The 21,723-nt window shown below is 41.3% G+C and overlaps 2 protein-coding genes across 5 annotated transcripts in view; one reads left to right on the forward strand and one right to left on the reverse strand.

Moving 5' to 3' along the window:
* Trappc3l (trafficking protein particle complex subunit 3L) overlaps positions 1-21,723 on the forward strand; it is a 115,250-nt gene that overhangs the window by 5,750 nt on the left and 87,777 nt on the right. For 2 of the 4 annotated variants that reach the window (XM_087596734.1, NM_001432484.1), the window contains 3 exon segments: positions 15,455-15,568; positions 17,365-17,643; positions 19,170-20,433. The gene's annotated coding sequence lies outside the window, so the exon portion shown is untranslated. 4 annotated transcript variants of the gene reach the window in all.
* Calhm4 (calcium homeostasis modulator family member 4) lies at positions 15,566-20,044 on the reverse strand. Its single transcript, XM_087598702.1, has 2 exons — positions 19,449-20,044; positions 15,566-17,685 (listed from the first exon to the last, which is right to left on the reverse strand). Exons 1-2 carry the CDS (start codon positions 20,007-20,009, stop codon positions 17,299-17,301), a joined length of 948 nt encoding a protein of 315 aa, XP_087454828.1. The 5' UTR covers positions 20,010-20,044; the 3' UTR covers positions 15,566-17,298.

Consider the following 21,723-nt stretch of genomic DNA (forward strand, 5'->3'; position numbering starts at 1 on the left):
GCTTTGACTCTGCAGGACCGGCTCTTTCCGGTACTCCAGCAGTTCATAGGTAAGATAAATGGTGGAATGACCAACTCAAAACCCTGGATCTGGGCCTGGATGGTAGATGAGGTGGTCAGACCACTAGCTAGCTCTTTCTCACCTACACTGCCAGATTAAACTCTTCAGCTCTGCCCCAATTAGCTCATGCAATGCAGCAGCCAGCAAGGGGCAGGGCCAGCTCTCCCTACTGTTGCAGATAGTGAGAAGCAAGACTATTTCTCTGACTGCCACAGGTGTCGAAGAGAGGGAAGACATCATCTTCCTGCCCCTACCACCTCACAGCAGGTAAGTGGCTAAGCCAGCTTGCTCTCACCCACACCCTCAGGCTGGCTTACCTGCACCTCTGACACCAGCACCAGCTGTACTGTTCTGCCCAAGGGAGGTGCAAGACCTGCTCTCCTAAGTGCTGCAGCAGGTGAGGGTTGGGGCCAGTTCTCTGGAGTGTTGCATCCAGTGAGGGGTGGGCCCAGCTCTGCTCAGCCCTTAGACATCGACATTGTCCTAGGCACCTACCCAGACTAGGGACATCTGCATGATCATTAGTAGTAATACTAGCTACAAACATTGGCACAGACCCCTACCGCTACATGGCCATGGACCCACACATGGCTCTCAGGTGGCAGTGCAGACCTCTCATATCAGACCATTCCTCTCCACCTTTGCATCTCCAGTCCTACTTCATAATGCTCAAAGTTCTCTTTCTCTCCCATCTGCTCTCCATACTTGCACATTGTAGTGACTCCTGATGTGGGCAAGTCATGCAGTGGGTGTCTCTGGATGTCTATAGCCCACCAGTGAGTCCTCCCTGGCTGTGGTCTGGCCTGTGGGTGTCTTTGTTCACTGGCACTGTGCGGCGTGGCATCAGGCAGACATGCGGGTGTGCCTACCCAGCCACCACTCGCACAGTTTGGTCCAGCACACTGCTTCATTTTTAAACTATATATATGATGAGGACCTGTCAGATCTAAGCAACAAAGCAAAGGCAGCAATAGTTCTGAGGGAACTGCACTTCCAACATGGTTGTGTAAGAACGAGAAGTGATAAGAACAGTTAACTTCCTGGAACACTGGGGTCCATTTATGTAAGATAACAAGCTATGTGTTTTCACTTCTGTAAACAAGGTCGGTTGCTCCAGCGTCACAGAATGTGTTTGATCACAGATGGGTGTGAGGTACCATATGTTGTTATTCTGTCTAAGCTCTACCCCCTACAGCTACCTGGGAACAGCCAGGTATGCTCCGTCCCACAGTTGCCTAGCAACAGCCAGCTGTGCCTGACTATAAAGGGGGCTTCCTGCTTGCCCCTCCTCTCCCTCTTGCTTGCTCTTTGTTCTTCCCTGCTCTTGCCCCCTTCCCTGTCCCTTCTCTCTATCTCTCCCCCCCACTTCCCTCCATGTGCTCATGGCCATCCTTTCCTCTCCTCTACTCTTCTCTCATTAAACCTCTCCACATGGACCCTTGTTGGCTTTGTGTGTTCTGCCCGGACACAGGCCGAGATTTAAACCCTAACACCATAGGCAGAGGTACGGCAGGATGTATGCGTGCCCCAGTTGGACAAAGGTGGGAAGTACCTTGTGGGTTTTGCCTTTTTAACCTTCTGACTAATATCTGGCGCCATTTTCTGGGGATGCCTGGTATGGACTTGGCCAGTGTCCATCATCCCTGGAAAGTATTTAATAAAGCTTGCTTAAAATTTAGCTCAAATTCTGTGGTAGGAGTGGTCTTATTCTTGCTTGGTGGGAACATTTTCTCTCCCTCTCAGAAAAAGCAAAGGAGCAAAAGAATAAATAGGACCGAGTTAGTGAAAGAAAATGCAAATAGTGCCAAATTCACTTAACAAGAGTGAACTCCTAAAAGTTAAAATGAAAACCTAAGTAAGTCACCCTTCCTGTTGAAAGACCCTAGGGCCTTTCGGCAGCCTTACAGCCACCGCCTCAGGTCAAGACTAGGCCAAGTACCAGCTTCCTGCCTCTGGTCAAGGTTAGGCCAAGTTCCATTCTCTACCCACAGTTCTCAGGAGAAGTAGGAACATTCTTGAAAAACCACAGAATGTACTGACATACTGATAGCCACACATGTCATATGCTTGCTAGCCAGTAAGCTTAGCCAATAAGTTTAAACTGTAACCTTGCTGATGTAACCTGTATAAAAACTGCTTCTTATAGCCATTCAGGGGTTGCCTTCTACACACTTGTCACAAGGGGCTGATTGAAGGTCAACCTGACACGCCTGAAAAATAAACCTCTTGCATCGAACTCTGTTCTCGTGTCGCACTTGGGGTGTCTCCCTGTAGTTAAGACTCACTTCGAGCCTTATATTGTGAGGAAAGGGAAAGATCTAATCAAGGTTGTATTGAGACACATAAGCTCCAGCTGGAGGGGTCAAGAGGATTGGGAAACAAACCCACCATCTTCACTTGCTTGTAGTTAGTTTGGTTTTAGTTGACTTTAAAAACCACTCATTCAGAAGGGCTCAAAGTTGTATATGTTACAGCCTCAGATCACTGTTGGTGGTGCTTATGTTGTGTGTTGTGGGAACAGTAGCCAGAGTTGCATTTCAGGAGCTTTGAGGCCATTTGAATCAACTGACCCTTCAGTTGGGCCTAAACAAGGGTCAAATTGGTGAATGTTTTACATCTACCACCCAATCTTACCAACACCTACATTTTCTTAAGCACTCTTTCAAGAGCCCTGAAACAGGAAGTTTATGTGGAACACACCCTCTCCTGAGGCCTGCTTCTTTATCTTGTAAATGTATTCAAAGTTTGACCTTAGGGAGAAAGACTTGAAGCTTGAGTCTTCTGCCTCTATTCTTGACCCCTTAAAAGAAACTCCTTTGCACAATTAATTAGTATACTGTGCAGTAACAGCACTGTCTGTCTTTTTAAGCAAATCAATCATTGCATTAAAATGTGTTTTTAAATTTCATGAACTGGAGAGATGGATGATCTTTCCATCATGAGACTGGAGAGACTGATGGCTCAGCGGTCAATAGCACTGGCTGCACTTCCAGAAGACCTGAGTTCAGTTCTCAGCATCCCCATTGACCTGTGCACAACTTCCTATAACTCCAGCTCCATGAGATCCGATGCCTTCTTATAGCTTCCATGGGTACCCAGAGGCACATGATATACTCAGAAAATACACGCACACATGCACATTCACACACACACACACACACACACACACACACACACACACAAATAGTAAAAGGATTTCATAGGCCCATCTAAGATATAGTAGATTTACTAATAAAGATTTAGAATAAATAAGAAGGGACATATATACATAAGGACTGTGGTTTAGATTCCCAATGCTCATGTAAAACCAGGCAGGTGTGACAACTACCTATAACCCCAGCACGTGTGAAGCAGAGACATGGAATCTCCAGGTAAGCTGGCAAACTGGAATCCTGCCTCAATAAAATGTACAGCAAGCAGGGAGGACACCTGAATTCAGCATAGTATCATAGAGGTAGAGAGAGGTAGAGACACGTCACATGCAACCATGGAGGATACTTAATGTCAGCATGTTATCATAGAGGTAGAGGTAGACATGTCACATGCAAGCATACACATTTATCCACACCGTGATGTCCACTCATTTGAACATGCATACACACATGCATGCATAAAACACACACACACACACACACACACACACACACACACACAGTGTTGCCTATGTTCTGTCTCTTCTCATTCAGGCTGAACAGCCACCTTTTCCTGTTCTTTAATGTCAAATGTTCATATGTAATTTTGTACACCACTATGTCAACTTTTGCTCACCAAGCTGACCTCAAACTCATAGAGGTTCTCCTTCCTGCCTCTTCTTCCTAGGTGTACATGACCATAGCTGGCTGCAGTAGCTTTGAGGGAATTTTTTTTGTCTGTCTATCTGTTTTGTGTCCATAAACTTTAACCAAATCCAAAGGTTCTTTATAATGTAAGTGACAACAACAGAACTATCCCAAACCTTTTGGTGTGGTTCAAACCTGTCATTTCAGCAATGGAAGACTTAGGCAGCCCTATGAGTTTGAAGCTAGACTGAACTACACGAGGAGAATTTAACCTTTAATAACAACAAGAACAAATAATAGTAATAAAATCCTAAATCATAATAAAATCATAAACATTTGAATGTTTTGTTTGTGTATGTTAAATATACGTAGAAATAGGTTCCTTATGACATTTTCATACATGTGTATAGTGGGTTTGAGCCTACTCAACCTTCTTTATTCTCTCTTGTCCCTCTCCTCCCACCCTTTCCTATCCTCTTCCCAACCAGCTCCCTCCTACTTTCATGTCCTGTACTTTCAGTGGAGGTAAGGAGAGAGGGAGAAACATACTGACAGACAGACCTAATCCTAATGAGTTTCTTTAGAGTTGCTTATAGAAAGAGTCCTGGATGTGAGATTCTTTCCAGGAGCATACACCCCTTACTAAGTGACCTCATCATAGAAGTAAATCTCTCTCCCTGTTCCGGCATCCATTGTCTACCGATCCGAGGGTGTGACTTAGTTTGTATATAGTATAAGCTCCTTCAGTATCGGTTGGTTCTGCGGTGTGTGTTTACATTGATGCACATGCGAGCTATGTGAGCTCTCTAACTCTTAAGGAACTCTCCCAGCCTGGATGGGGGGTGGGAGAGCCATGACAGAGGGGGAGAAAGAAAGAGAGAGGTGGGGGAGGAAGGAGGGAGGGGGGGGAGAGAGAGATTATAAAGGTTGGAGACTGTATCTTTTTTTTAAAGTGATCTGCTGCAGAGATTCGGTTCTTTCATTGTGGGTTCCAGGAACCCAGCCATCCCTCAGGCTCTAGAAGTGTGTGTGTGTGTGTGTGTGTGTGTGTGTGTGTGTGTGTGTGTGTGTGTGTGTGTGTGTGTGTGTGTGTGTGTTCTTCCTTTTTTCTTTTTTCATTTGTTGTTTTACTTTATTTTTCTGAGACAGTTTTTGTGTAGTCCTGGCTGTCCTGAAACTGGCTCTGTAGAACGAACAGGCTGGCCTCTAACTCAGAGATGCCCCGCCCCCGCCCCCGCCCCCGTCCCCGCCCCCCCAAGGGCTTGGATTAAAGGCAAGCGCCACCAGGCAGGGCTAAAATGTGCTTTCTTGATGGCAGGAAATAAAAATCTTACCCAAAATGTGCAGGAAATTTATACAGCGACCATCTATTTTTAAATCGACCAGATTTGTTACACATCTTCCAAACACTTTCCTCAAACCATGCTCACTGTATCCCTGGAACGGAACGGAGTCTCTTTTGACACTGGTTGCAGGCACCTAGCACACCGGGCTGGTGAGAGGATGTGAGACAGAACAGACTTGCAGGCAACTGTAGCCTAGGTTTCATTCCAGTGTGGGGAAGTCCTCATCCCCCAACCTCCCCCACCCCACCCCCCAGAACGTCCAAAATTGAACAGCGATCAGAAAAGCCAGCGATCCGACCGAAAGGGCTCCAAAAAAGCCCGATCTCAGACTGCTGGCGTCTGGGGCAACGCACCCTGGATGCCGGGGGTGCGGCTAATGCAGGACCTGGCCACTCTACCAGCTGAAGACACAGGCAGGAGTTGGCACCTGGAGAGGAGCACCTGGGAATCAATGGCCACCCGGGGTGTAAAGCTGCTGAGCAATGCAGCTTCGTTCTCATGCTCCATCCCCAATACTTAAGAGAAAGCTCATAAGCCAGGTGCCCTGATGGCAAGGACAAAATTCCATAATAATCATTATCGCTTGTTATGTCTGAAATTACCTGCTTTTTGCTTTGGGGGACAGAAGAATGATGTTTTGGGCTTTATCTTGGGGGGGGGGGCGCTTCTTGAAGAATTTCAGTTATTCTACTAAATATGCTTGTTTCATAGGTGACTTTCTTCAAATAAAAGAATGGCAGTGTAGTCTTTCCGATAGCAAGCCTGCTTGATGTATAAAACTTATACACTCCATAAAGTTCCACAGAAATTGAGAATCCTTTAAAAATGACAGCCAAGGGTTACACAGTGAAACCCTCTCTTGGAAAAACAAAGCAACAACAACAATTATATATATATATACATATATATATATGTATATATATATATGTATATATATATTCTGTGGTGCACGCTTTTAATCCCAGCAGTTGGCAAGTGGATCTCTCTGAGTTTGAGATCAGTCTGGTCTACAGAGTGAGTTATAGAAGGAGAAGGCTACATAGAGAAACCATGTCTCAAAAAACAAAGGGAACAAAAAGTAATATATATGATGAAATTGATTATAATATAAAGTTCTATTAGTGCTAACTGCCAACTAAAAGAATATATTTTAAAATATATTTATAGTCTTAAAATGAAGCCTATAGGTCTGGAATGATAAATTTCCACAATGTCAGTACTGAGTCAGATGAGGCAGGAGAATCATTAATTCAGTACAAGTCTGAGCTATACATTGATACCTACTCTGAAAAAAGAGAGATGGAAAGAGAGGAAGTCTTTATGAATCTAATAAACTTAATATGAGCTCTTCCTTTTGCAGTTCTTATCATCTTAAAGTTGGACTACATTGTATTTTATTTATTTATAAACTATTATAGAGATAGATGAGGGAGAAATGATTGACAGAAAAATAGATAATTGATAGGTAAATAGATTATAGTTCTAGGAGCAACAGTTTTGCCTAAACTGAACAGTCAAGAGAAGACACAATTTTGTGCCCATGAAGAAGTCTTGGACTCCTAAGCTGTGCTGGTGTGGGCCACCACGGTATCACACTCTCACAATAAATTTCTATAGACTTTTTAAAGAAATGCAAATTATCATCTTGTAATTCATACAAACTCTATAGAATCCTTACTAGTCTGACACAGGTCTCTGTAGATCAAAATCAAGGTGTTGGCAGAGCTGAGGATGCCCACATCCTTTAGTTCATGGCACTGTTTGTCAGGAATGATGGACACTCAGTAATGACTTTCTTCTCCTGTCTGGTAATATACTCCAAATTGAAATAGTTCCTCCAGATTGGAGGATCCTCAAGATTCAAAGAGTTCCGGGAAACCTCAGTATTTACCTGATTTGCAAGACCTCTCCTACTCGAAAGTTACACAAGCAGTAAAGACAGTGCAGAGAGATCCAGGGATGTGAGCTATCACCCACATGGACTGGGGTTTGCGGCTTCCCTTCGAGTGGCTCCTTCCTGTAAGCAACCCCTCACCCCTTCTCCTATAAGCAATTCCAGTAAATTCTTTGGCTTGCCAAATAGGACTTCGTACAATCATTTCTTTGGTCTGTTTATTATTACTTCCCTATCTGTGGTGAGTAGACATAGTTTGTGATTCCCCCAGAATAGCCCTATACTTTCTCCAACTGATTCCTCCTGTGGAAGAATGACTCATGACTGTGTGGGACTAGATCTCCTCATCTAAAACTCCTTGTATCACATCTTCCAAGTGCCCTTTTCCATCAAGATAACACTGATGAATCGCAAGGACTAGAATGCAGAGGTCTTTGAATATAAACCCTGTGGCACATGAGTGTACATATGTTTAATGTTGAAGGGCATTTACTCAGTATAGATTTCCACAGAACTACTCTTCAAATAAGTCTGTGCTCAAAGTAACAGTTCACTCAACAACTCTCACAACCTAATCATCCTTTCCTGTCTCATATAAAGGAAAATTAAAATTCCAGAGAGACTGGCATTCATACAAGCAATGAGAGGGAGAATTCCCTGACCTCCACATCAACCCTTCATAACTATGGCCATCTGAAAGAAACAAGATTATAGTACTGTCCGGACCCTTTCATGTGCTTGTGTGCATGTGCGTGAGAAAGAGAGAAAGGGAGGGAGGGAGGGAGAAAGAGAGAACAAACTTGGGACTCTAGGACTCGATGACAGGGCGGTGGTAATTCTGAGGTTGGTGTTTTGTTTGTTTGTTTGTTTGTTTTGTTTTGTTTTGCAAGCTGAGAACACTTGTGTAGATTTACTGAAGGAGAAGTTCAAATCTCTCATTTTGCTGTTTTAAATATTTCAATGTTTGGAATGCTTCAGATTTCACATCTTTTTATTTTCCTCCATCTTTATTAAATTTGGTATTTCTTATTTACATTTCAATTGCTATTCCCTTTCCCGGTTTTCAGGCCAACATCCCCTTAACCCCTCCTCATCCCCTTCTATATGGGTGTTCCCCTCCCTATCCTCCCTCCATTACTGCCCTCCCCCCAACAATCACGTTCACTGGGGGGTTCAGTCTTGGAAAGACCAAGGGACTTCCCCTTCCACTGGTGCTCTTACTAGGCTATTCATTGCTACCTATGAGGTTGGAGCCCAGGGTCAGTCCATGTAGAGTCTTTGGGTAGTGGCTTAGTCCCTGGAAGCTCTGGTTGGTTGGCATTGTTGTTCATATGGGGTCTAGAGCCCCTTCAAGCTCTTCCAGTCCTTTCTCTGATTCCTTCAACAGGGGTCCCATTCTCAGTTCAGTGGTTTGCTGCTGGCATTCGACTATTTGCCATATTCTGGCTGTATCTCTCAGGAGAGATCTACATCTGGTTCCTGTCAGCCTGCACTTCTTTGTTTCATCCATCTTATCTAGTTTGGTGACTGTATATGTATGGGCCACATGTGGGGCAGGCTCTGAATGGGCATTCCTTCAGTCTCTGTTCTAAACTTTGCCTCCCTCGTCCCTCCCAAGAGTATTCTTGTTCCCCTTTTAGAGAAGGAGTGAAGTATTCAAATTTGGTCATCCTTCTTGAGTTCCATGTGTTCTGTGCATCTAGGGTAATTTGAGCATTTGGGCTAATAGCCACTTATCAATGAAAAACACCAAGTGTGTTTTTCTGTGATGGGTTACCTCACTCAAGATGATATTTTCTACTTCCATCCATTTGCCTACGAATTTCATAAAGTCATTGTTTTTGATAGCTGAGTAGTATTCCATTGTGTAGATGTACCACATTTTCTGTATCCATTCCTCTGTTGAAGGGCATCTGGGTTCTTTCCAGCTTCTGGCTATTATAAATAAGGCTGCTATGAACATGGTGGAGCATGTGTCTTTGTTATTTGTTGGGGCATCTTTTGGGTATATGCCCAAGAGAGGTATAGCTGGATCCTCAGGCAGTTCAATGTCCAATTTTCTGAGGAACCTCCAGACTGATTTCCAGAATGGTTGTACAGTCTGCAATCCCACCAACAATGGAGGAGTGTTCCTCTTTCTCCACATTCTAGCCAGCATCTGCTGTCGCCAGAGTTTTTGATCTCAGCCACTCTCACTGGTGTGAGGTGGGGTCTCAGGGATGTTTTGATTTGCATTTCCCTTATGACTAAAGATATTGGACATTTCTTTAGGTGCTTTTCAACCATTCCGCATTCCTCAGCTGTGAATTCTTTGTTTAGATCTGAACCCCATTTTTTAATAGGGTTATTTGTCTCCCTGCAGCCTAACTTCTTGAGTTCTTTGTATATTTTGGATATAAGCCCTCTATCTGTTGTAGGATTGATAAAGATCTTTTCCCAATCTGATGGTTGCCATTTTGTCCTAACAACAGTGTCCTTTGCCTTACAAAAGCTTTGCAGTTTTATGAGATCCCATTTGTCGATTCTTGATCTTTGAGCATAAGCTTTTGGTGTTTTGTTCAGGAAATTTTCTCCAGTACCCATGTGTTCAAGATTCTTCCCCACCTTTTCTTCTATTAGTTTGAGTGTGATTTGATGTGGAGGTCCTTGATCCACTTGGACTTAAGCTTTGTACACGGTGATAAGCATGGATCGATCTGCATTCTTCTACATGCTGACCTCCAGTTGAACCAGCACCATTTGCTGAAAATGCCATCTTTTTTCCATTTGATGGTTTGGGCTCCTTTGTCAAAAATCAAGTGACCATAGGTGTGTGGGTTCATTTCTGGATCTTCAATTCTATTCCACTGGTCTATCTGTCTGTTTCTGTACCAATACCATACAGTTTTTATCACTATTGCTCTGTAATACTGCTTGAGGTCAGGGATGGTTATTCCCCCGAAAGTCCTCTTATTGTTGAGGATAGTTTTAGCTACCCTGGGGTTTTTCTTTTATTATTATTATTCCAAATGAATTTGCAAATTTTTCTGTCTAACTCTATGAAGAATTGAGTTGGAATTTTGATGGGGATTGCATTGAATCTGTAGATAGCTTTTGGTAAAATGGCCATTTTTACTATATTAATCCTGCCAATCCATGAGCATGGGAGATCTTTCCATCTTCTGAGGTCTTCTTCAATTTCTTTCTTTAGAGGCTTGAAGTTCTTATCATACAGATCTCTTACTTGCTTTGTTAAAGTCACACCGAGGTATTTTATATTTTTTGGGACTATTATGAAGGGTGTCGTTTCCCTAATTTCATTCTCAGCTTGTTTCTCTTTTGTGTAGAGCAAGGCTACTGATTTATTTGAGTTAATTTTATACCCAGCCACTTTGCTGAAGTTGTTTATCAGGTTTAGTAGTTCCCTGGTGGAACTTTTGGGATCACTTAAATATACAATTATATCATCTGCAAATAGTGATATTTTGACTTCTTCCTTTCCAATTTGTATCCCTTTGATCTCCTTTTGTTGTCTGATTGCTCTGGCTAGGACTTTGAGAACTATATTGAATAAGTAGGGAGAGAGAGGGCAGCCTTGTCAAGTCCCTGATTTTAGTGGGATTGCTTCAAGTTTCTCTCCATTTAGTTTAATGTTAGCTACTGGTTTGCTGTATATGGCTTTTACTATGTTTAGGTATGGGCCTTGAATTCCTGTTCTTTCCATGACTCTTATCATGAAGGGGTGTTGAATTTTGTCAAATGCTTTCTCAGCATCTAATGAAATGATCATGTGGTTTTTATCTTTCAGTTTGTTTATATAGTGGATTATGTTGATGGTTTTCCATATATTAAACCATCCCTGAATCCCTGGAATGAAGCCTACTTGATCATGATGGATGATTGCTTTGATGTGCTCTTGGATTCGGTTTGCAAGAATTTTATTGAGTATCTTTGCGTCAATATTCATAAGGGAAATTGGTCTGAAGTTCTCTTTCTTTGTTGGGTCTTTGTGTGGTTTAGGTATAAGAGTAATTGTGGCTTCATAGAAGGAATTCAGTAGCGCTCCATCTGTTAATTTTGTGGAATACTTTGGATAGTATTGGTGTGAGGTCTTCTATGAAGGTCTGATAGAATTCTGCACTGAACCCATCTGGACCTGGGCTCTTTTTGGTTAGGAGACTTTTAATGACTGCTTCTATTTCTTTAGGAGTTATGGATTGCTTAAATGGTTTATTTGTTCCGGATTTAACTTCGTACCTGGTATCTGTCTAGGAAATTGTCCATTTCCTCCAGATTTTCAAGTTTTGTTGAATATAGGCTTTTGTAGTAGGATCTGATGATTTTTTGATTTTCCTCTGACTCTGTTGTTATGTCTCCCTTTTCATTTTTTATTTTGTTAATTTGGCCACACTCTCTGTGTCCTCTGGTTAGTCTGGCTAAGGGTTTATCTATCTTGTTGATTTTCTCAAAGAACCAGCTTTTGGTTCTGTTAATTCTTTGTATAGTCCTTTTACTTTCTATTTGGTTGATTTCAGCTCTGAGTTTGATTATTTCCTGCCTTCTACTACTCCTGGGTATGTTTGTTTCTTTTTGTTCTAGAGCTTTTAGGTGTGCTGTCAAGCTGCTGATATATGCTCTCTCCTGTTTCTTTCTGCAGGCACTCAGAGCTATAAGCTTTCCTCTTAGCACAGCTTTCATTATGTTCCATAAGTTTGGGTACGTTGTAACTTTATTTTCATTAAATTCTAAGAAGTCTTTAATTTCTCTTTTTATTTCTTCCTTGAGTAGGGCATTATTCAACTTCCATGTATATGTGGGCATTCTTTCCTTATTGTTATTGAAGACCAGCTTTATCCCGTGATGGTCTGATAGGATGCATGGGATTATTTCTATCTTTCTGTATCTGTGGAGGCCTTTTTTATAACTGATTATATGGTCAATTTTGGAGAAAGTACCATGAGGTGGTGAGAAGAAGGTATATCCTTTTGTTTTAGGATAGAATGTTCTATAAATATCAGTTAAGTCCATTTGGTTTATGACTTCTCTTTGTCTATGTCTCTGTTTAATTTCTGTCTCCATGATCTGTTCATTGATGAGAGTGAGATGTTGAAATCTCCTACTATTATTGTGTAAGGTGCAATGTGTGCTTTGAGCTTTAGTAAGGTTTCTTTTATGTATGTAGGTGCCCTTGTATTTGGAGCAGAGATATTTAGGACTGAGAGTTCATCTTGGTGGATTTTTCCTTTGATGAATATGAAGTGTCCTTCCTCATCTTTTTTGATGACTTTTGGTTGAAAATCAATTTTATTCGTTATTAGAATGGCTACTCCAGCTTGCTTCTTCAGACCATTTGCTTGGAAAGTTGTTTTCCAGGCTTTTACTCTGAGGTAGTGTCTGTCTTTGTCTCTGAGGTGTGTTTCCTGTAGGCAGCAAAATGTTGGGTCCTCATTGTGTATTCAGTTTGTTAATCTGTGCCTTTTTATCCAGGAATTGAGTCCATTGATATTGAGAGATATTAAGGAATAGTGATTGCTGCTTCCTGTTATATTTGTGTTTGGATGTGAGATTATGTTTGTGTGCTTGTCTTCTCTTTGTTTTGTTGCAAAACCATTAGTTTCTTGCTTTTTCTAGGGTGTAGCTTGCCTCCTTGTGTTGCGCTGTACCATTTACTATCCTTTGTAGGGCTGGATTCATAGAAAGATATTGTGTAAATTTGGTTTTGTCATGGAATATCTTGGTTTCTCCATCTATGTTAATTGAGAGTCTTGCTGGATACAGTAACCTGGGCTGGCATTTGTGTTCTCTTAGAGTCTGTATGACATCTTTCCAGGATCTTCTGGGTTTCTTAGTCTCTGGTGAAAAGTCTGGTGTAATTCTGATAGGTCTGCCTTTATATGTTACTTGACCTTTTTCCCTTAGTGCTTTTAGTATTCTTTCTTTGTTTTGTGCATTTGGTGTTTTGACTATTATGTGACGGGAGGAGTTTCTTTTCTGGTCCAACCTATTTGGAGTTCTATAGGCTTCTTGTATGTTTACTGGCATCTCTTTCTTTAGGTTAGGGACATTTTCTTCTATGATTTTGTTGAAGATATTTACTGGTCCTTTGAGTTGGGAGTCTTCACTCTCTTCTATACCTATTATCCTTAAGTTTGATCTTCTCATTGTGTCCTGGATTTCCTGTATGTTTTGGGTCAGTATATTTTTCTATTTTACATTATCTTTGACAGTTGTGTCGATAATTTCTATGGAATCTTCTGCTCCTGAGATCCTCTCTTCTATCTCTTGCATTCTGTTGGTGATGCTTGTATCTACGGCTCCTTGTCTCCTCCTTTCATTTTCTATATCCAGTGTTATCTCCCTTTGTGCTTTCTTTATTGCTTCTATTTCCAATTTTTAATTCATTCACCTGTTTGATTGTGTTTTCCTGTAATTCTTTCAGGGATTTTTGCATTTCCTCTCTATACGCTTCTGCTTGTTTATTTGTGTTTTCCTACTTTTCTCTAAGAGCATTCTTTATGTCTTTCTTGAAGTCCTCCATCATCATGATCAAATGTGATTTTAAATCTAGATCTTGCTTTTCTGGTGTGTTTGGATATTCATTGTTTGCTTTGGTGGGAGAATTGGACTCCGATGTTGCCATGTAGTCTTTGGTTCCTGTGCTTGCCTCTCGCCATCAGGTTGTCTCTGGTGTTACCTTGTTCTGCTATTTCTGACAGTGGCTAGACCATCCTATAGGCCTGTGTGTCAGGAGTGCTGTAGACCTGTTTTCCTGTTCTCTTTAAGCCAGTTATGGGAACAGAGTGTTCTGCTTTCAGGCGTGTACTATCTACTGGTCTTCAAGTGTTCCTGTGGGCGCGTATCCTGAGTCTACAAGGCAAGTCACCTGGAGCAGAAAGTTGGTCTTACCTCTGGTCTCAGGCCTGAAGTTGCTCCTCTGAGCCGGGTTTCAGTTGTCCGTGAGGGCAGCAACCAGAAGGGCCTGCCCCGCCTCTCCTCGGGTCCCTGTGCACAGGGACCCAAATGGCGCTAGGCGTTTTCCTCTAGAGTCAGAAATGTGGGCAGAGAGTAGTCTCCTCTGGCTTTCCAGGCATGTCTGCCCCTCTGAAGGTCTAGCTCTCCCTCCCACGGGATTTGGATGCAGGGAGCTGTTTGACCAGGTCCCTTTGGATCCGGGCGGTGTCTGGACCGCAGCGTTGAGTGCCCCTATCTTCCTGTTCCCAGAGGCCCTATACAGTTCCTCTTGGGCCAGGGATGTGGGCAAGGGTGGGCAGTACTGGCGGTCTCTCCTGCCCTGCAGTCTCAGGAGTGCCCACCTGTCTGGGCAATGGGCTCTCTCTCCCACGGGGTTTGGGAGCAGGGAGCTGTGGGCTGGGATCCAGATTTTGCATCTTTTTAATGCTGCATTTGTACTGCACCCACTATAGATAAGTGGACATACTCATATTAATCACTAGGTGGCAACAGAAAGCTGCAGTCTCCCTAGATGCTGAGCTTAAAAGAAGACAGCATTCTTGGAATTTACAACAGCCAAAGGAGTTCCACCAAGAATGATGTAGTTCACTTGTCTAGAAGCACTGTGCGTTATTCCATCCAGAACAATGTAGTTTTCCTATCTAGAACCATCGTGTGCTATTCTGTCCAGAAGTCACATTTGTGGACTTGTTACCTTCCAGATCACACAATCAGTTTTAACCCTGTCTGTTACCCAAGCCTGGCATTCTGTTCTTTCTTAATTGCATCTAATTTTTGGTATGCTGCATGTTGAGCCTAAAATTGTGTCTACATATTTGGGTTTTTTTTTTTTTGAGCTAGAAAACATATTTGTACTCTGCATTCAGAAGTCCTTTAATTAGTTGTGTGATTTCAAAATGTAAAAGTTTGTTTGTGCTTGCCTCTCAGTACAAATTAGATTCAGGAGAACAGCAAACCCAAATTGGTGTTTCTTTTTTCTTTCTTTTTTTAAAATTATTTTTATTTCTGTGTATGTGTGTGTACACGCACATACACACACACACACACACACACACACACACACACACACACACACACACATGCAAGTGCCAGAGAAGAGAAAAAGAAAGTGATATGGATCTCATAGAACTGGAATTGCATATGGTTCTAAACTACCAGGTTTAAACAATCTGGCAATGGAATGCAGATCCTCTGGAAAGGCAGCAAGCGCTATTAAACGCTGAGCACCCGCCCCCCCCCCCCCCGCTGTTTCTAATTGTGATCATTAATTGAAAATTTTAAACAAAAACACAGCTGGGAATGAGTTACAGACTCAAGAAAAATAGCAAAGTGTAAGTAAGGTCTGTGCAATTTAGCTTTGCCAGCATAGAGGAGTCAGCATCAGCCATGGCTAAGCTTTGGGTTTATTTTTCTCCTGGAAAAAGGTGATCTGAATCCTGATGGAGTAAGAGCTGACAAAGGAGAGGTCAGAAAGTCTGTCTCTGCCAAGCCACAGAATTTGATGCGCCAGTCAAAAGAACTTGGCAGCAAAATATAAGGTAGGTGTTAGCACCTATAATTGATTTTAATTATATGTTTTATAATTACATAAATCCATTAAGCATAAAGGAGAGGAAGGCCATGTTCCTAATGAAGAAGAAATTTACCTAGCTAGCTGCAGAACAAAAGCATACACAGAGAGTGGGGAGAATCGATTTATTTTACTTGAAATAGATGATACACAGTACAATAAAATCCCAAGTATATATGCTATTCTTGATGCATTCATATAAATGCTAGAAATTCTTTGAAACCATGTAAATCAGGATCTCTCCATCTCCTTTAGCAGAAAGCCCTAATCGCAATTAACTGGCTCAGAAGGTAAGCTTTCTATGTCTGAGAAACTCTGTCTGAGTTTGATGAAGAGACGGCTTCAGAAGCCAGCAAAGGCTGTTTCCTATTGTTAAGTTCTAAGCAACCATTAATCTTGCTGGTGATGTGACACTAAAACTTTATACATTCTTTGATTGTGCTGTTAATTGAAAACCTTATTGAAGAGTCTCTTTTGTGGTGAAGGTCTTGAAAACTAATGAACCAATTCTGAGTCTGATGAAGATGATTCATTTACTAGTAAGTCCAAGCCCAGAAGAAATCATAAAACTCTGGGATCGGTGGAGACAGAAAATTCTTTGAGACTAAAATGGACGAGATATTCCATATTTACTCCCTTTCTTATTTTAGGGAACTGAGTAGCCCTGACAATGTTCATCCACTTTAGCTACCTTTTCAAATGTGCTTTTGTAACATTGTATCATCCCTAGTACACAGGTAATTGATAAGGTAGAGCTAGCTTTCTCTGGCACCTGAAACAAGTCACTCTTAATATTCTTTCAAAAGCAGAATGCCTGGAGCAGGGGGGGAGGGAGCAGAATGCCCGTTGATGTTTTGTAGAGAAAGCTAAAGATAAAATTCAATGAAGAGGCAACATGAGTCCACTATCATTCCAGAAAAAAACGTATACCAGTGGTTCCCAACCTGTGTATCACAACCCCTTAAGAGTTGAACGAAGCCCTGTTGTGGAGCACAGAAGGGAAGATTCAGAATAATTTATAAAACGTTGTCACAAAGACCCCCTACTGTGATCCTAAGAATAACCTAATGCTAATGATAATGTGATGATCCGCCATCTTCCCTTCTCACGGACACTACTCAGAACCTTCCTCACTGTTACCACTTCCTCACTGTGACCATTCCATTTTACCTTCCTTTCTAGTAAGCCACATACACAGAGGAGACAGTAATAAAAACGTATCATTTAAATGAAGACAAGAAGGAAACCAAACATTAGATGGAGGAATGATGGAGATGGAATTCAGACATGATCGAGCAAAGCGATGCTAGTTCACAGTCACCATATGAAAAGCATAGTGGTAAAGGTTTCCTGCCATCACATTTACTCTCAACAGCTCTCTGAGGTAGCTATTATGAGCATAGGACAAAACAGCACTCCAAATTATTGATGTTTGTACAGGTACTGAGCAGCACAGCTAAATTTCAATTCACTTAAAATTTCATGCCCATTCAAAATGGAACATTACAACACAACAGTCATCATAAGCACGTGATGGAACTGCATAAAGATGGGGGGTCTCGCTCTATATATTGATTTTGGAAATAGGATTTTTTATAGACTTCTGTCCATAAGCATCAGAAAGAAAAAAAAAAGAAAGAGATTGTACTGGCATTCTAGTATCAGAAAGAAAAAAAAAAACTTTGAAAGGTGCAACTCTCAAGGTTTCAATTCAATACCTTCTTGTCTGTCTTCCTCGTTTTCCTCAACCACCCTGTCTCCAAGGAAGCTATAGGGACCCTGTGAGGTGTCACCCACACATAGAAGATTGGGTACGGAAATTTCTCTCCAGTCCTGACACGAAGGGATGCGAATATGTTTGACGTCTTCACTCCCAGGAATGAAGCCAAACACTTTCTTGATTCTATGTCTGATAAGAAGTCGGGAATGCTCCTCGGCAGCTTGCTTGAAGAGCATTCTCTCATTGTGGAGGTGGTTGGCCCAGTAGTGATGCTGCAGAGAGGTGAGGGGAGAGCAACATCTCGCCAGACATTTAGAGACCAGGTGAGCAATGGTTGCCAAAACGACCAGAATCCAGCCCAGCATCTACACACAATCAGCAGGAATTAGTGGGTTTAAGCATTGATATGGCAAATATTCAAGAAACAGCTATGGTAAGAGGGAGCCTGGCAGACCTCAGAAGATGTGGGTAAAATCTTTGCTTCTGGTTTTTAATATATACTATAGGATGATGATCATTTGGTATGGAAATATCCATGATAGAAGGACAGGTCAAGCCATATCAGCATAGCCTTCATATTACAAAGGAATTTGACTTGTTAATGGTCAAATGGGTTCTAAGTACCATCCTTGAAGTGATAAATGCTACAAACCACCAATTAACCTTACATAAAATGTTTAAACCTTGTCCTTTGCTTATAACCCAATCTTGCTTCTTGATCATTAGGTATGGAGCCATGAGTTTGTTGGGGGCTTAATTAATATTTGATAATAATGGTGGTGAAGATGACGCTGTGGTGAACATTAATAGCAGCCTCCCAAGGTCTTCAGTGACCTGTACCAAGTACTCACAGACCTCACAGACATGTGTTCCTGCATCTCTCTTTTTTATCTCTTGAAACCAAAGAATTCAGTAAGCAACTATAAGTTATAACTGTAGTTTCTTACAGTTTTCCTTTTTAGATAGACTAAGACAGCTTTATTTGTGACTACTTAGTTCCAGCATTTTAAACACTGAATTTTTTGCTATAGACTCTTTTGTTCCCCTCTGTATCATTCTTTTAAAAGTATTTAACAACTAACCAGCAGGTAAATGAGGAAGGCAAGGACTACTGAGGAAGATTGCTAATAGTACACAGTCACTGGTGGGCAGTGCAGAAGCCTTCACAAGCTCCTCTTCCTGAGCTGGTTTTGTCATTAGACATTACAAACGAACAAACAACAAAATGACCCCCCCCCAAAAAAAACCAGTTATGACAAATATTATCTTAATGGAAATTTTCTGATTTTTCTTCAATTGGGTATTAGCACAGCATTTCAGGATTCTGTGTCTCAATTTTACTTTTTCTAAATGAACAGTATCTAAATAACTGAAAGGTAAGAGACAAAAATCCACTGAAGCCATTGCAATCAGTGCTTTCACGTCTAGTACTTTGAAAATAAGTTTTAATTCATCCCTTGGAGAAATTCCTGGTTTTTTTCTTGCCAAAATGTAAAATTGCACTACTGGAATTTATCTAAAAGTATTGCAGGCTCATGTCTTCCTCATGCACCATCTCTCTGACACCAATCTGTCCATTATGTTTAGAACCACCACTGGAGGTTTTAAAAACACAATTGAGCTTCTGTAATTTCAGAAAAACATTTTTAGTATAGAAGAACACAAATGTGCAGAAAAGTGAGATTTAATGGTACAGCACTGTTCTGTTCTGATAATATTTGTAATACTACAAAAATTCATTATTTCCAACAGAGACTAGGTACAGTCCTGAGCTTTTTAAATGTGATAGTTCATTTTCTCATCCACAACCATTTAAATGACAGATTCTATTATGATCTTCCTTTCACAGCTAGGAATGGGAAGCGTGGAGAAGTACAACTAAACAACAACAACAACAAAACTAATTGGTTGCTAAGGCAAAGTAACAGGAATGAAACATGTCTACTGACCTCCAACAACCTATCTATGCACATGCATCTGTCCAGTAGAATACATTTGGATGCATGGGATCTAACATGTCCTCTGAATTCAGATAATATGAGGAACAGCATACCTGCTCATAGAGACTGTAACAAGTTTGGAATAGTAGGACAATAGGGGGGGTTGTGGGGGGAGTTCATGAACTCACCTGTGACTGATACCTGTGTAGAAGAGCCACTTCATCTCTTATTGGAATCACATCAGAGGGAGCTGATGTATAGCATGGAAATCCAGCTAGCATCTCTTCCCGTTTGCTAGGAGTGAAATTGGCAAACATCGGGTACTGGTCCACAGAGGCGAACTCACTTGCTGCACATTCATAGTAGGTACCTGTCAGCAGGGTCACTGTCAGCCATGTCAGCGGAGCGACCAGAGCCCTCCCAGTGATGTTGAAGAACATGAGGCAGGCCAGCCTCCTCTCCAAAGGGCTGCTTCTCCGATACGGAGGGGTACAGCTACAGCAGCAGTACTCGCTGGCAACTGCCCACATTTGACCTCGTAGAGCATAGCCAGCAATCAGAAGAATCAAGGCAGGAACCACGAGAAAAGCTGAACCATAATAGAAATTTTTTCCAACTTGACACGGACAACTGAACGTGTAAGAGGAAAATAGTTGCTGCCCACAAACAGTCAAAATCGCTATCAAAGAGTTGATGCACGGTTCACTTCTGAGCAGAGAAGACGGAATACAGTTCAGATCTGGGCTCATTGTGGAAGCTCTGACACAGCCAGCTGGTGGCCCTTTCTGATGGCTAGACTACCAGCTAGGACCATTTTATAGGATAGCACTGGTTTAACTGGTTGTGTCAAGTAACCCAGACATCCTTGTATGTTTAAAGGATTCTAAGACTCTTCTCATGTACTTTGTGAATCCTGAGCTAATAAATTCACACCAGATAGTAGCTGGGAGAGAGAGAGAAGGGATCTCAGTTTTGTTTGAAAAGAGAACTCGGAGTCTCATCAGGAATGACCACAGCACACTTGCCAGACAGAGTCCCTCCATCTTTCAGTGCACCACTTTGCACCACAGAAAATGTTAAGCATCAGACAGCATGGCCTAAGAAGCAAAGCAGAGACACTCTTATCTCAGTGACAGATTCTCCAGACAAAGCATTACAAAACACAGAGAAATGGTGAGTATCAAATATTAAAGGAATCCAAAATTTCTAGGAGGTCCCAAAAGTTAAAAAAAAAAAACCTAGGAGGCCAGGAACAAGGGAGCTACCTCAAAAGAGAGATATGTGTCAGTAGAGTATTGCTATATGCTAATATCAAAGTTAAATTGCAAACTTATTTTTAGGATATTCTTTAGTTATACGAAAATGTGACTTTTCAAACAGTTTTATAGCTTTGAATAAATGAAATGATCAAACATGTAAGTCATTTTTGCAGCTTAATTTGTATTTCTTTTCCATACGATTTATGTGTAAATGGGGGTTGACTGGATTTATAAATCTTCATTCTCAAAACCTCAGCTGGGTATGCTAAAATACATTGTTAGTGAACAGAGAGATTATACTGAGAAAATGCACCATACACAGAAAGACAGACAACATAGTTCACCAAGCAACTGAGGACACAGAAGATAGATGAAGCCCGAAAGGAAAGAAAAAGAGCTAGGCAGAGAAGCAATACTTAAAAAAAAACAGCTTTCACATAGAAGAAGTTTGCTGCTTCGAGCAGTATAAGAAGAAAGCCATATCTGGACCCATTGAAGTAAAAACAGAGATAGTCTTAGAAGGTGCAAGACAGAAAAGATAGATATTGCACCACAAAATGACCATAGACCTAGAGCAGCATTCCTTCCAGTGACAACAGAAAACAGAAGACACTACATCAGCAGGGGATTCAGTAGCAGCAAGGCATCGTTCAAGACAGAGCAGAATAAAAACAGATAAAGAGCACGTGCTCATTGAGAGGGTTACAAAAGGATGCATTTCAGCAAGAGGACAGACCTCAGAGCAATGGTGAGCTCAAAACACCTAACAATTCTCCTTGGTAGGTGTAGAGACTATTACTTTTATTTCAAAAACATAGAACTAGATATTATTATAATATATAATATATCTATCCATATATAAATATGCTTATATACATTATATGTATATATAATATGTAATGTTACAACAATCTATAACAATATATTATTATAACACAAGTTCACTAAATATCTACCAAGAATACTGAAAATATTAACTGATCAGACATTGCTGAGGATGTAGAACAGCTGGAGCTCTCATACACTGTTGACAGGAATATCTAGTCTATTTGGAAAATTGTGTTTTTCTTAACAGTTTATCTATCCCCACCATATAATGTTCGTATCTCCTAGTTATTTGTTAATAAAGGAAAGGATATATTTATGTAAATACTTATACTTGAATATCCATAAAAATTTCCTTCATAAAAACTGTAAACTAAAA

This window comes from Rattus norvegicus, chromosome 20 (genome assembly GCF_021556685.1).
Source record: "Rattus norvegicus strain SHRSP/BbbUtx chromosome 20, alternate assembly SHRSP_T2T, whole genome shotgun sequence".
In the NCBI taxonomy this organism is placed as follows: Eukaryota; Metazoa; Chordata; class Mammalia; order Rodentia; family Muridae; genus Rattus; species Rattus norvegicus.